Source organism: Peromyscus leucopus, chromosome 5 (assembly GCF_004664715.2).
Source record: "Peromyscus leucopus breed LL Stock chromosome 5, UCI_PerLeu_2.1, whole genome shotgun sequence".
NCBI classification, from domain to species: Eukaryota; Metazoa; Chordata; class Mammalia; order Rodentia; family Cricetidae; genus Peromyscus; species Peromyscus leucopus.
The window spans coordinates 123,054,552-123,070,124 of record NC_051067.1 but is presented as its reverse complement, the minus strand read 5'-3'; the positions used below and the strand labels follow the sequence as shown (position 1 = coordinate 123,070,124).

Here is a 15,573-nt window from a genome sequence, read left to right as displayed (position 1 = left end):
GTAGGGGGTGTTCCTGCGTACACCCCAACCTTACTTCCCCATTTTGTGTCCAGGCACCATCAGGGTGTCCCCAGTCTCTGAACAGGTCCCACTGCCAGTGACCTACCCCAGCAAACTCACAAGGACACTGTGGGCAGGACCTGTCTACCTACCCTCCCACAACCGAGCGAGCGAGCTCGGTTACCTCTGACCTATCCCTGCTCGTCCCTCAGGTGTTTAGTGTCAGGTTCCTGCTCCAGAGCCCCTTCCCCCGGGGGGGGGGGGAATGCTCAGGCTCAGCAGAGTCTCCCCGAGGTCCCAGTGGCCCTAGAAGACCTTAGCTGCCAGCATCTGCACCTGCCCCAGGGCTGAGACCAGCACTGCCTGAGGTACTTCCCGGTGACAGAGGCCAGGATCTCTGTCTCTGCTGGCTAGCATGGGAGCCACCAGGAGCCACCGGCCCCACTCAGAGGCAGTGTGGCCCATGACTAATTGCCTCAGTTTCTCACATAAAGCCTGGTGTAGAGTCCAGGGTAACAATGCAGATCTAGGCCTGCTCCAAGGGCAAGGCCTGGGAAGGGTGTGACTTCCTGCAGGGGCTCAAAGGTGAGTCTCACATCTGGCTCCTTCACAGGTCCCAGCCTGAGGCCCCTCAGACTCCCCGAGCTTTCTCTAGCAAGACCCAGGGTCCTTTGGAGCACCCAGCCCAGGCATGACACCTGAGAGGCAAACCTGTCCCCATGGCCCCTTCCCACACTGACCCACACTCACTATCCGCCTGGAGCACCACCTCCTGCAGGAAGGCCTCCCAGTGTGCTCCAGGCTAGCTAGAGTCAGGAACATCCCCGGATCCGGCACGGGGAAACTTGCAGCTGACTGTCCCCCAAGGCCCATTCTGAGAAAGGCCTGGGAGGCAAGACCTATGACCGACTTTCACTCCTCCCCCACCGCCCGGGCCTGGCACGGCCAGGTGTTGGGAACTGTCCGGCAGCTGCCAAGCGCCAACGTCTCTTTCCAGCCAGGCAAGAACAGTGCTGCCCGGTGGCTGTTTACTTAGCATTCTGCCCACTCGGCTCACCACACCGGTCCGACCCGCTGGCTGGCTGCCCACTCAGCGCCCTAGCACCCTGGAGGTGACAGAGTCTTGAGTCAAAGGTTTCTGACTCTGGATAAAAACCCAAGCGGGTGGACGTGCTGGTTTCAATGCTTCCAGTAAAATCCCCTGTGCCACTCTTGACCCGGTAGGGCAGGTGGACGGTGGCCACAGTCATCAGCAAGGCCGGGGACAGGTCAAAGGTGAAGTCCTGGAAGCGGCTTTTTCCTGCACTCTGGGCCCAAAGGATCTTCCCAAGGCCATGGCCCTTGACAGCCACACTGACCAAAGACCAAGGTCTTCGGAGCCCCCTGGCTCTGAAGAGGCCCGGGGACTGACCTTTAATCCCATCTTGCCTGGAGGCTGCCTCCCTGGACAGGTCTGCGAAGGGCAGAGGTCAGCTTCCACTGTGAAACCAGGGCGAAAGCTCTCAGTGGGCCACCAGACACTTCCCTCCTTTCTACACGCCTCTTCCCTGCCCGATGTTCAGGGGCAAGCTCCTTGGCTCCACTCACTGGTGGCCTGTCCAGGCCTAGGGAGGTAGAAAGCCCGCGGGGAGAGCATAGAAACCCACACAGTTCAGGGTGGTTCTGAGAGGCACACCGGGCTCCTTGCCAGAAGCAGGCAGCCAGCAGCCTGTGTGTGAGGCTGGGAGCACTGCCCTGCAGCTCCAATCCTTAAAAGAGACAAGGATGACGGCAGCCATCACATAAACAATAATTCCTGCACCGTACAGAACCTGAGCGCTAGCCCTGGGCTCTCGGGTTTTATTGACTTATTTTATTGTTTCTTGAGATAATGGTCTTATCCTGTAGCCCAGGCTGGACTCAAGCTCACGGCTTTTCTCCCGCTTCAGTGTCCCCAAATGCTGGGGTCACAGCTGTGTGCCACCATTACTGACCTCATCAAGTGCTTTCCGTGAACAAACCAGCTCTCCACATCCTAAGTAGGCACAACAGAGGCACGAAGTTCAGCAAGCAACTTGCCCAAGCCCTCCCAACTGGGACTCTGCAGATCCAGATCCTAGGCTGATATCCAGATGTGGGGGTGCAGGCCTGTGATCTCATCACCCAGGAGGCTAAGATAAGAGGATGGGAAATTCGAGGCCAGCCTGGGCTGTATAGAAAGACCCCGTCTAAAATACAAACTTTTGGGCCAGCTGGACAGCTCAGCAGGTAAAGGCACTTGCCGGCAAGTCTGACGGTCTGAGCTCAATCCCCAGAAAGCCATATGGTGGAAAGCAAGAAGGGACTCCTACAAATTGTCCTTTGACCTCCACAGGTGCATGGTGGCCCGGAAATCCCCCACCTCACAACACAAAATAAGTGTTAAAATTTAACAAATCAGCTCTGGCCTCTGAACTCATGGTACCCTCTCCAGTCCCAGAGCACGACACAGACCTGGGCTGGTGGAAGAGCGTCTAATAGGGATGAGCTTTGAAGCCCGGTGAGGGGACAGTCTGCAAAGAGGTGTAACCGAAGGCAGGTCAGAGCGGGGCAGCCCTTCTAAGGCCTGGCCTCTGGGCAGAGCTGCCGGGCAGGGCAGGAAGGAAAGGGTCCTGCTGGAGCAGCCTGAGATACCAGCTGGCTATCACGGCAGGCTGTCGCTGCCTCCCAAGTGCTGGGATTAAAGGTGCGTGCCACCACGCCCGGCCCAAAGGCCATCTTTTAAGGGGACCTTCATCTGGGAATGTGCCCCATCTGGTCCAGGGAGTCAACAGTCATGGCTGTGTCTCCACTAGTGACAGGGAGCGTCTGACTTCTCCAGCCATCCCAGTGTTGGCCACTACCCCGAGTTGTGAGTCACCAGCCCCACCTACAGCCTGAGCAGTAGGAGGGGAGGTTCCCAGAGCTTTGCCCACATGTATCTGGGTCAGGAGCCTGGCTGGCCGCTCCAGCCACTGATCAACCCATGCTTGACTCGGCCATGAATATTCATGAGCTTATCCGGTTCCACACTTTCATTTCTGGCCCAAATTAATAATTTACCAGGGAGGTTCATAAAAAATCAGACGTGGCTCATTAGCAGCTCCCTGAAAGGCATCTAGTCCTCCCCTTGCTCCAGGGAGGGGCTCCTCCTGGTGTGACCAGAGTGGCACCCTGTGCGTAGACCCTCACACATCCTTTTCACAGGGGGATCCTACACAGACCCACAGTGAACCCTCAAGGCAGGACCTTCCCACCCTACACTGAGGTGTCAAAGCCCACAGCCTAGACTGTCTGGAAACTCCCAAGGTAGACTCTAGAGGACGGTCTAGTCCAGTCCCAGAGGCTAGGCCTCCTACCTGGACAAAGCAGGCTTCCCGAAGAGCCTGCGGCGGGCTGACTATTCTCCCAAGAGGCAGCTTCCACATCTCTCATCCCATCAGCTCTTCGATATGGTTCCCACCCTATCCAGGGATGGATTCCTTCCAGCTGAGCCTGGCCTGGCGGGGCGGGGCTCCTCCCTCTTTGCTAACGGACAGAATGTGGTGTGGAAGAGGCTCTGATATCTGAGGCCAGGCCCTGGGGGGCCATGGGGCCTCCTGCCTGTAGAGGCTACCACAGCCCCTGCCATTACATCAGAGGCTGTGAGGAAGCCCAGACCTCACTCTCGAGCACCTCATGGAAGAGGATGCTTCATCTGGATCCGCTGAGGCCCTCACCGAAAGCCAGAGCCAACTGCCGGGCCTGATGGTGGACGGGCCCTTTAGTCACCCTGCCACAGACGCCTCTCCCCCACCTTCCAGCTGTGGCTGCCGTGGCAGGCATAGGGGGCAGAGGCCAGCCCACAGAGGCACACGGGTGCTGTCTTGACCCCATCTGGCATCCTGTTCCTAGTATCCTGTGGTAGGTTTATGGTCGGCACAGCTCAGCTAGTTGGCTTCCTCCCAGGCGGTGACACCCCTGTCCTCCAGCCTCCCCATGTTGCTGTGTCCAGAGCTGCCCACAGGGAACTTTCCCAGCATGGAGGTGGGGGAGGGGAATAACACCTTGTCTCTGGGCCTCTGAAGATCTGAGATAAAGGGGAGGGGAGGGGGGATGCTCTCTCAGGCTCCCGGGGTGGCAGGAAGTGGTGAGAGCCCCCACTGGGAGCCCCTGCCAGGCAGCTGTAGGTCTGACAGCACCCCATCCCCTCCATGCCTCCCAGGCCTCTGCAGAGAGCTCCATTAAGACCCATGCCGTCCCCCCCCCATTACCCTCTTTCATGTCCCTGCCGCGTCTCCCCCCCCCAACCACCACCACCACCACTTCTCTTGTCAGATAATCACAGAAACCAGCAAACGGTTGACACGGTTACCAAGACAACAGAAGTTAGGCCCGTGAGAGGCCTGGGAGCTAATCCTAAATGAATTACAAGCCAGAGTGACAGGGGGTGGGCAGTGTCGGGGACAGTTCAAAGGAGGCCTGGTCAGAGATGAGGTTCTGTCTGCCCGGGGCTCCATCGCGGCTGGATGAGGCTGGAGTCCTCGGGAGGCAAAAGGCAAGAGCACTTAGAAGAATCTAGATCCATAAACTTCTTACCGGAGGGGACCCGGCCAGAGAAACTTTCTATCCCACAAGCCTCAGGGTCTGCTGGCGTGGGACACGGGCCAGCGTGGGAGTCTCCAGGGTGAACCACTTCCTTATCTGGGACCTGTCACGTGTGACCATTTTGAGAGCGGAGGCTCCTTGGCATCTTGCAGGGGTCTATAAGCCAAACTCTCCTTCAGGCATCGACCCGATCAGGGCCTCTGCTCTGGCACCAGCCAGAGACCCACACTATGGGCAGCATGAAGCCACAGCTGAGAACTAATAATCCAAGAATAATGCAGCCCCTGGTTGCAGAGCATTCTATCCCTTGTTCCTGCACGTAACACTTACTGATTTTCATGACGGACAACCTGAAGTGGTAGACATGGCTGGCCTCAGGTAACGGACAAGGACACAGAAAGGTTAAGCAACCTGCCCGGAGTCACGCTGTCGACAGGTCAGGATGGAAGCAGGCGCTCTCCCCCGACCCCTACCAGGCTCTGAGTTTAGGCAGTGCTCCGGCAGAGAAGAGCCCTTCAAAAGCTGTGGACCCCTCAGAGACACCCTAAAACCCCCCTGCAATCACTCCCTCATCCTCCAGTTCCCAGAGCTACAGAGCCAAGGTCAGCAGGCAAGACAGTCATCCGTGGACCTCATGACCCCCTAGACAATCTCCACCCGCCATGGCTCCACTACACAGAGCAGCCACCCGGAGCCATGGTGGTCACTGCCCAGTCGGCCGCCTGGAAGCCAGAGGATCTGCAGAAGTGATAGCCACAGTACACTGAGCTTTCCCACCCTGTACTTATCCCTCCTCTCCCTCAGCCATGGCCATCGCTGGTCCCTCAGGGCCTCTGCCAGAGCCTCTGTGTTTGGGCGCGTGTCCTTCAGATCCTGTGAGGCCAACACCTTCTCTTTTTTTTCTGATCTTTGGCCACCCAGTGCTCATATCCTAGCTCCCTATACACCTCTGTGCATCTGTCTCTGAGTTACAGGTGACGGCTCTGTATACGACAGTCCCTTTGAGATTTCTCAGCTGTACCTCTATATGCCTGGGCCTGGCACCCTAAATTGACAGGCCCAAAATGCTGGGTAAGCTGGGCATGGTGTCCCAGCACTGGGAGGCAGAGGCAGGGAGATCTCTGTGAGTGTGAGGCCAGCCTGTCTCAAAATAAACAACAAAAAAGCCAGGTGGTGGCGGGGCACATGCCTTTAGTCCTATCACTCGAGAGGCAGAGGCAGGTGGATCTCCAAGTTCAAGGCCAGCTTGGTCTACATAGCAAGTTCCAGGAAACCAAAAAATACTGGAGATTCTTTTTTTTTTTTTTTCCCCCCCAGAGCTGAGGACCGAACCCAGGGCCTTGCGCTTGCTTCTACCACTGAGCTAAATCCCCAACCTTTTATTTTATTTTATTTTTTTGCCTGCATGAAGGTGTTAGGTCCCCTGGAACTGGAGTTACAGACAGTTGTGAGCTGCCATGTGGGTGCTGGGAATTGAACCCGGGTCCTCTGGAAGAGCAGTCAGTGCTCTTAACCACTGAGCCATCTCTCCAGCCCCGTGTGATGATGTTTAAAGCACTCCAAGAGTGGTCCCAACACCACCAACTCCTGCACACGCGTGCCTCAAATCTTCTGTCATCACTTCCACAGATGCCACAGCCCCCAAGAGTCTGGCCCAGCACCTACCCTGCCTCCTCCTGTTGAGCCTGGGCCCTGAGGACAAGGTCCAATCTCCCAGCCTCCCCTAGGCCACAGGATCAGACCGATGCAGGATGTCAGTCAGGTGCACGCTGTTCAGGACAGTGTGGCTGCTACCCAAAGCTCCATTTCCTCCCACCACCACCCCTCATTGGGACCCCTGACTTCTGCAAGAGCCTTACTGTTTTTTGAAGGCACACAGCCTCTAGTGCCTTGCTCTGAAGGTACCACCACGGAGGAGAGCTGGGGTCCCCTCATGGACACAGCCTCTGCTCCCCACCTCGAACTGAACCATCACCCTTTCTACGAAACCAGAAAACCCCCAGACAGAGCATCAGAATCAGTCTGTCACCCTGATATTCGATCCACATTCCACTTCACAGAGGGGGGAATGAGGCCAGGCACATGTGCGCCCGGTGACAAGCGACAGGGTCACCACTCACAGAGGCACGGCAGGAGCTGGCCTGGGCCAGGCCCGCATTCACCCAGCCTGTACTGGCGGCTGTCAGGAAGGGGAGCCGGGCAACACTGGTCCCCACAGACAGGGAGGGCTTGGCAGTCTGACCTCTTCCAGGACCAAGGGTCTGTGACTTCCTGACCTCACAGGCCATTAAGCCAGTAGCCAAAGGCCAGCTGGGCAGCGGGCCAGGCCTGGTCAGAGGGCACTTCCGGCCTCGCTGCGGGTGGGGACGGGAGGAAGGCAGAGCAAGCATGATCCAACAAGGCCAGGGAGCCCAGGGGCTGGGGGCAGGATCTGGGCCTGGCTGCCTGCCAAACACCCCCATTTCCAGAGTTCTACGCAACGTGGGAGACAGCAGTGAGGCCCCACGGAGCCGTACAGGGCCTGGCACTGGTGGGGGAAAAGCCGGAAAAATGAATCTCCCCAAAGACGTATTAAAAAAAATTCTCACCCATTCTTTCCCTTTTACCCCAAGCCTTCAGGGATCTAAATATGCCACACTTTGTAATTTTACGAGCAAACCAAGCTGTACATCACAGTTTTATGTTCCTAAATTAACAAAAGGACCTTAAATCTATATGGGGCTCTTAAAAAGAAGAAGAAAGAACACGATGTCTAAATTATTCCCTCACTCCCAACTCCCCTCTTCCCTTCTTCAGCCCAGCCCCAGTGTTTCCTCTTTAGTAGAGAGACCACCAATGGGGGGAGGGGTCCCCATTCGTGAAGCCCTTCCTCTGGGAATCACCCCCTAAAAAGCTAGATTCCACCATCCATTTCTCTAAAGAAAGGCCAGCCACTTCAGGGGGTGGAGTGGAGTGTTGGCCTAGCATGTTTGAAGCCCTCCCTGGGCACCATCTCTAGACACACACACACACACACACACACACACACACACACACACACACACACTCATACACACACTCACACATAGCCACTAGGGGTTCAGGAAAGTGTATTTTAAGGCAGGTCCAAGGCAGCTGACTATAATCACAACACTCAGGAATGAAAAGTTCAGGCCACTCTGAGGTGCAGAATAAGTTCAAGCCATCCTCAACTACTTAGTGAGCCCCTTGTCTCAAAGATAAAGAATAAAAACAGGGTTGGGAGACGTAGCTCTGTAGAGCGCTTACCTGGAATGTTCAAGGCTCTGGGTTCAAGCCCCAGTGTGGGAAAAACAAAAAACAAAAAAACCTTGCATGGTTCTTCCTGAAGTGAGTGTGGGAACACCAACCTCACCCAGGGTCCACAGAAAACTGGAAGGCACAGGCCTGAGAGACTTCCCTGGCAAGTGTCCTCAGCTGTGAAGCGCCGAGGCGAACACATGACTAGACCTCACTCGACCCTGGCACCTCACTCATGTCCACCACCAGAAGACAGACAGACAGACAGGAAACACGGGCTTGGAGTAAATGCCACAGAGGCAGAGACCCTCTGGCCCCTGGCTGGCTCTGCTGGGGACAGTATGCTTGGCCGGCCCTCCCACTGGCCACGACCCTCTAGAGAGGAAGTGTACCCCCATCTCCCTCCTCCAGGCAGAACCAAGCATCCTCAGGACCGGTTGCTCCCACAGTAGGAAGAGTCAAGGTAAGTCAGAGCAAGGGGCAGATCAATTCCTTCCCATGGCGTTGCAGAAAAACCGAAGCAGGAGGGAACCTTAATGAACACCAAATTGAGCAGGAGTGAGAGCCAGACCCTGCCCTAGTAAGAGGGTCTGAGTCACAGCTGGGGCAAAAGGGCCTCTGGCTTTCCCAGTTGACAGATCCAAATGTGGTGGTCCCTCCCCAATTCTCAGGGGTATCCAAGATTAATTAGCCTTCCCTGAAAGTGCTAGATGTGAGCCCAAGGCAATCCCCACTAAGCGTGAGCTGTAAGAAAGATTCTGTCGCAGGGCAGTGGTGGCGCACGCCTTTAATCCCAGCACTCGGGAAGCAAAGAGGCAGTCAGATCTCTGTGAGTTCAAGGTCAGCCTGGGCTACAGAGTGAGTTCCAGGATAGGCTCCAAAGCTACACAGAGAAACCCTGTCTCGAAAAGCAGCCCCCCCCCCAAAAAAAAAAGAAAGAAAGGAAGGAAGAAAGGAAGAAAGAAAGAAAAGATTCTGTCACTGCAAAAGTGGCCATACCTCTTCTTCCCAGGCCCAGGCTGATGACCCAAGAGCAGGTCTGCTTAAGACTCCTCAGGTCCCAGGGATAGACAGAAGATGGATGTAGGCTAGCAAGGGAAGCTGCTCTGGTTCTTTGGCCTGCACCCCCCGACCCCGCCAGCAGTGCTGGGCACAGTCCACACCCAGCCTTGTACACAGGCTGGACCACTCTGGATGCAATCTTTGGGGGCCTTTATCTTCCCTTACCCCAACTCCTGGCAGGGTAAGCTGCTCAGAAAGGGATCGGGTCAGCCCTGACCATGTATGAATGACTCACTATGACCTCAGGGGGCAGCTTTGGGCACAGATGTCCCAAGGGAGATAAGGATAATTCCACAGCCACCAGCCATGGCCCTCTCAGGCCTCAGTTCCTTCACTGCAGGCCTCAGAGCATCCTTTCTGGCTGTGGAGAGGGAATCCAGGGGGAGGTGGGGTCACTAAGAGTTCAGCTTGGGGCCAGGGCAGGGTCAGCCAACAGCTAGGAACAAGATAAGGGGCCCCAGGAGGGCGCCACCGCCAATACCAGCCGCCATCCCTCCCTGACCGGTCAACAAATATTTATTAAGCAGAAACTCTGGAGCCAGACTGCCTGAGGTCAGGGGTCAGGGCCCAGCTGAACCCTTTGCTACTCCTTTACTGCTGAGTGACCTCAGCCTCCCTTGTGCCTCAGTTTCCTTGGCTGTCAAGTGGGACAGGCATAGCCTGACCTCCCGGGGTTGTTTGTTGAATGAGCAAGTCTGGCAGGGAATAAGTACTGTATGCAAAGTGGCTGCAGCCTCTTCCTTCTCGGTGTTTTATTATTCTTTTTTATTTTTTACGACTGTCGTTATTGGTCTGGCAGTAGGCCAAGCAGAAAGGAGACACTCAGTCTCCGCCTGCATGGATCACAAAGTCCTGTGGAGTTCAGGGACAGGGAGATCCAGGCAGACATGCACACAGAGGAAAGCTGGCTAGGGGACCGCAGAGAAGGTATGCCGCCTGTCACCCGCAGGAAGATGGAGGGCACAGACCCTGTGCACATGTCTGTCCTACACCTTTCTCTTTGCATGGGAAGGTGACTGACCAAGCCATTCCCTCTAGCCAGTGAATAAACACTTCTCAACAAGAAGTCAGCAAGCCTAGTTCAAAGCACAAAGTTCAAGTCCCTGATCCACCACTAAGTTCTGTGCATTTCTTAAAAAAAAAAAAAAAAAAATTCATCTTTGTAACTATGATTAAAACCTTAATGAGCTTGGTAGTTATCCCTGAGTGGGCATTAACTTTATACCCTAACACTTGGGGGTAAAGGAAGGCACACTGGAAGTTTGAGGCCAGCCTGGGCTACATAGCAAGTTCCAGGCCAGCCCGGGCTACATAGGACTCTGAAAAACAAAACAAAACACACTCTGTCCAAATCTTCTCTCTCACAGGTTACTTACACCAAAGATGGACAATTAGCTCAGTTAAGAGATCTTAGGCCTGGCCAGTTAGCCTGGGCTCCATGACCACTGCTCAAGCCCGCCACGGTGGTCAGAGAACCATCAGGGAAGCCATGAAAGCACAGGTGTGCTGCACGCCAACAGAACCTCAACGCCACGTGACTCTGAATCTTAGGGAGATAACACTGCGGATCCAAGTCACGGAGGGGAAAACCAAGGATTTCTGGGAACTTCCCTTACCTGCCAAAGTCAAGGCTGGGAAGATGCAGTTAGACTTCGGACCCATTGCCCAGTCTGGCAAGAGAAGCCAGTATCTAGGGCCAGCCTAACTGTGGCCACCCTCCCTCCCCCATAGCAGTTGGTTGACAGGTTCTGGCCCCTGGCTCCTGGTGGTTGGCTACAGGCACTTTGCTGGGACCCAACCTTGAGGATAGAATCCAGGACCCAAAGGCTTGGGACAAAACCTAGAACTCAAGAGTGCAGGTCCCTCAGCGGGCCGAGAGGCTCTGCCTCTCAACTAAAACTACTGACCACAGCCAATCAGACACCCATTGCTCTCAGGCCTGGGAATCCCCTCCAGAGGTGGCAGCCAGCAGATCCCAGCCCTGACACTTCCAGAACCGTCAACCTTTGGGGCAGACTGGCAAGGAGGAGGGTGAGATAGCAGTGCCCAACCCACAGGGTATGTGGGGAGGGTCCCCAAACCACCTGCATCTGGAATGATACACAGCATGTGAGCCCCAACCTAGCAGGGACCTTCAAAAAAAAAAAAAAAAAAAAAACTGCAGTAAGAGAAAACTTCATCCCATGGCTAATTTTTCTGAGCCCTCCTCCCTGGGGAGGGGAGCCAAGCCCTCCTCTCTCTGAAGGATCAGGAAGGGCAGGATTCACCTTGCTGACCTGACAGCCTAGGGCCTAATCCCAGCCAAGGCTGACTCCTTTAATTGCTTTGAACTTCCCCAGTCTGACACTTCCTCCTTCTCTTTCTGAGGCTCCCTGTGTAAATACAGAATCAGTCACCTGACAAGCTAATACACCAGGCAGCCCTTGGGTGGCAGGTGGAGACGGGTGTAGGTTTCAAACACCTGCGCTTTTGAGCTGCCCAGAGATTCCTCTCTGGCCACCAGCTAGCTCCAAGGCCCTAGAGAGGCGCTGGAGATACAGAAAGGAAGGCACCATGCCGGCAGGATGCCCTGGCAGAATCAATCCGTGGCAGGGCTGTGAAGGGGCTATGGCACACACCTTCCCATGGGGACATGGCTGGGCTCCAGAGGACACCTGCCCTCCTGCAGAGATAACCCTGTGGGAAGCTGGGGATTCCTGGTTCTAATTTTGGTTGGACCTCTGAAAGGAAATGAGGTGAGCAGGGAGGGAGCCCAGCTAGAGGCTGACAATTGCTATTTCAGGCCCTGGAAGAGAGGGAAAGAGATGTGAGGGGCTGAGAGTTAATCTTCCAATAAAAACTGCTTAGGGTCAGGCGCTGTGGCACACACCCTTCACCCAAGCACAGGTGAAGCTGAGGCAGGGGGATCTCTGTGAGTTCCAGGCCAGCCAGAGCTACATAGTGAGACCCTGTGTCAGAAAAGAAACAAACAACCTCTAGGACTGGAAACCCCAGGAAACAGACCAGATTTGTCACAGGCTAGGGCTGGACCCTGCAGCAGCCACAAAGAAACTCACAGAGCCATGTATACAACCATCCTGCAGGCGAAATCCACACCACTATCCCCCTCTTCCTTGGGACCCTTCATCTCTGCTATATTAACTCAGTGACAACGTGTGCCCTAGGTCATGGCAACCAAGGCCAGCTCCCTGGAGCTGAGTCCTGCCCAGGCTGGTTCTTGGCCCACATCTCCTCTTCTGCAAGGACTCCAGGACGGTGGGGGCCTGGCAAGAGCCACAGGACCCAAAGAACACACGAGGAAAAAAAAAAAAAAAAAAGGAGGCAACGTTAACCCAACACCCAGCCACGTGCACCTTTTCCTAGCAAAACTATTCCGAAATAATCTTCAGGGAACAGTAGATCATGTCAAGCACGAGAGCCCGCCCCCTCCCCCCGCCTCAGCTCCTACAGCACCCCAACACCTCTGCATCACACAGATGCCCTAACTTCAACAGAAACTATGTGCCAGAGCTCAGGGAGAAAAGAAAATAAAAACCCAGCTCATTCTTAGAACAAGCGGCCACACGCAGCCCAGCCCTCCCGACCTGCGGTCACGTGGAGTCGGACCCAGGGGTACCCGAGGGGGAAGACACCCGGAGGGCTGGGTTCCCACGCCCTCCTGCTCGCCCCAGGCTCTCTAGCTTCCCTTGCGCCCCAGTGCAAGTATCTTAAGGGTGGAGGGGCTCCCCAGCTCTCCCGCGGTGGCCCCCGAAACTGAAAGTTGCAGGGCAGCGACTGTCAGCGCGCACCGAGGCGCAGGAAACAGGAAGCCGCGCGCGCTGCGGCCGCGGCCCCTCCCGGCCTCGCACAACAAAACCTTCCAGGGAATCGGGAGGGGGCGGCGGGGCCGGGGCCCCCGGGTCGCCGCCCGGGGGAAAGTAACTTCACACCCGCCTGATCGCGCCCTGGGCGCAGCGCCGCCGGCTCCGCGCAGACAAAAGGAGCGAGACGCGCACCGGGCCGGGCGCCCCACGCGGCAGCGCGCAACGAGCGGGCAGCCGAGCCGCGCGCCCCTGTGCGCCCCTACGCGCCCTGGCCTGGGGACCCGGGGACCCGGCGCACCACTTGCTTACCTGGTAAGTAATAGAGAGGCGGCTTCAGTCCGAACATGGCTCAGGTTAGAATTCCATAGTGGCCAGAGAGGGACGAAGAAGGAAATGGAAGAAAAAAAAAAAATTCAAGCCCAGCAATGAAACAAAACCAGCGTCCAAGCCACGGCGCTCAAAAATGTCCAAAACAATAAAATAAAGGCAAAAGAACGATCCCCCGAGTGCTGGGGGTAGAAACCAGTTTGTGTGTTTTTTCCTTTCCCCTTTCCAAGAAGATCAAAGGCTGCCTCTCAGTCCAGCGTCCGGGCAGGTTCGGCCACCTCGGCCGGCCGGAGCAGATCCACAGTGAGGTAATTGACCAAGGAAGGGCCGGAGCCTCCACGGCGGCCCGGCGTCTTCGCCGCGTGTGTATTTTCTGCCTTTTGGACTTGAGATGCAAATTTAAAAAAAAAAAAAAGGAGGGGGAGCTGGTGGAGGGAAGAGGGCGGGAGAGCAGAAGAGGAGAGAGAAAAATAAAGGGGGGGCGGTGAGGGTGATGAAATTAGGGGGTTAAGGTCTTCAGGGATTACTCATTGGAAAGAAAAAGAGACAGGAGAGGGAGAGAGGAAAAGAGAGAGAAAAAAAGCACCTCCTAAGACGTGCGAACAGCAATCTCGCCTCCATTCAGCCATTTGAATGTCAAGGGCGAGGGTCAAGAGACCTGTTTCCAACAGGGTTTCACGTTCAGAACCAGAAGGGAAAAGGAAGGGGGGCGGCGGGAGGGGGCATCTGGTTGCCAAGGAGAAATCGGCTTTGTTTTCGTTTCCCCTTAGCTACTGGGTGAGGAGGGGCGGGGTGCGGAGAGGAGGAGGGGGCGCTCGGCAGGGGTTCTGGGGGTGGAGAAAATTAATACCCAAACAGCCAAGAAGTACCGAGGGGCAGATTTCGCCTAGTCAATAGGAGAGGCGGCGGCGACAAACAAGTCTTGGGCTAGGGACGCTGGCGAGGGCAGGCTCCCCTCCCCCTTCGCCACCAGCAACCCCCCTTTTTGGTTATCTCCCCGCCCGGCGTCCCACCACTGACTCAGACGGAGGGGGTGGGGAGCAGGGAGAGGAGGAGGAGGAACTCGCGGGGGCGCAGCCGGCAGGAGCAGGAGAGCGGGAGGCGAGAGCGCGCGGCGGTGGAGAGCCCCTCGATCAATTTTCATGCAAGAATCATTATCGGTAAATTGGAAAGCTGGCTGCCTGACAGCAGATTTGTCTCCCCTAATGAAAGCGAAAGGGAAGGGGCGCAGCGGCGGGCGGCTCCTTCCGTCTGCGCCGCGTCCTCCTGGAGCTCCCGGCTGCGCGCCGCGGTGACGAGAGTCCCACTTGCGACCTGCCCGTGCGCGGCCGCGGAGCCTTACGGACCAGACCCGCCGCCAAGGGCCCGCAGCGGATGCTCCCGCTTCGGACTGCACGATGCTCCCCTCTCTCTGTCCGGGAGCCGGCCGTTTGCAAACAGTGGGCGGCTGCGGGCGCCGCGGGGCCCCCCTCTGGCTGCCCAACTCTACGCTCTGGCCGCAGGCCCGCCCTCGCTCCTCCCCACCCACGTCTGACAGCTGCGGGAGCCCGGAGCACGACCTCCCCCCGTGACCGTGCCCGGGGGAGGCCGGGGCCGCCCTTTGTGCAGCCCGCAGCGGGCTGCGGAGACCGCGCCCGGGAGAGCTAGGGACGGCGGTTGGCCTCTCTCTTTCCTCCCCCCCACCCCCAACGCCCTACCCCTTAAAAAAAATCCCTGTTGCAAGTGTAATCAAATGCTTGATACCATCTCCCACACTCTCCTGCACCCGGGCATTATCAGATCCGGGAAGGCATGCTTCCAGGCAAACAGACCTAATAAATGCTATTACTGGGACTCTGCAAGCCCCGGCTGCACCATAGTAACGAGAGCCCGGCTAATTTGGTTTAAGCAAACGACCGACTGCACTGAGCGTGAGTGTGGCGCCTGTATCTCCCCTCCCCAGCCGCGGCGCGTTCACACCAGCTCAAGAAGGCCCCAAGTGATAATTCCCCAAATCGAAGGGGAAAAAACCCTGCCGCCAAACCACATCCTGTGCGCTCATTGTCCAGCCCAGCGATTTTAAAGAGACAGCATCCATTTACCCACACACCAGCCCCTTCTACTAAACGCAAGCGGCAAAGCAAGTATCAAGATGCGACCATTTGTTTTTCAAGTCCTTTTACGGAAGCTCTCTCCCATCCTGGTGGCACAACTAGCTGGGATTCTGACTCGGTGACACTAAGGGTCACCTTTTGACCCCAGATCCTCAAGTCTTAACCCGCAAGTACGCACAGTAGGCGCCACAGTCCCACGGCTCTCCAATCTCGGTACCCACCATGGGTACCCAATCAGTGGCCCCAAGATCCTAATAAATGTGGTGGCTTCAGATGACAGCCGAAATCCCAGAATACAGGACACCAGGGGAGAGCTCTGGAGGGCACTTTGAGGGAGGTGGAGACCCAGCGTGCCTTCTGACCCTGGCTGCGGCTCCTCAGCAGTAGACCTGGCGCGGCGCGCGTGCGGCTCCGAGGAGGGCTCCCGGGCCCTAGGTTGCAGGAGG

The 15,573-nt window shown here is 56.5% G+C and overlaps 1 protein-coding gene across 6 annotated transcripts in view; it reads right to left on the bottom strand.

The window, feature by feature from the left end:
- Gse1 (Gse1 coiled-coil protein) overlaps nucleotides 1-15,573 on the bottom strand; it is a 353,452-nt gene that overhangs the window by 76,088 nt on the left and 261,791 nt on the right. Inside the window, exon 1 of one of the 6 annotated variants that reach the window (XM_028880795.2) lies at nucleotides 13,017-13,992. The exons of 4 other annotated variants lie outside the window; for them this stretch is intronic. In XM_028880795.2, the coding sequence (XP_028736628.1) occupies nucleotides 13,017-13,053 (37 nt within the window). In that variant the 5' untranslated portion in view covers nucleotides 13,054-13,992. Of the gene's footprint in view, nucleotides 1-13,016; nucleotides 13,993-15,573 lie in introns of those variants that run through there. One more of the 6 variants, XM_028880799.2, reaches the window with a different exon arrangement.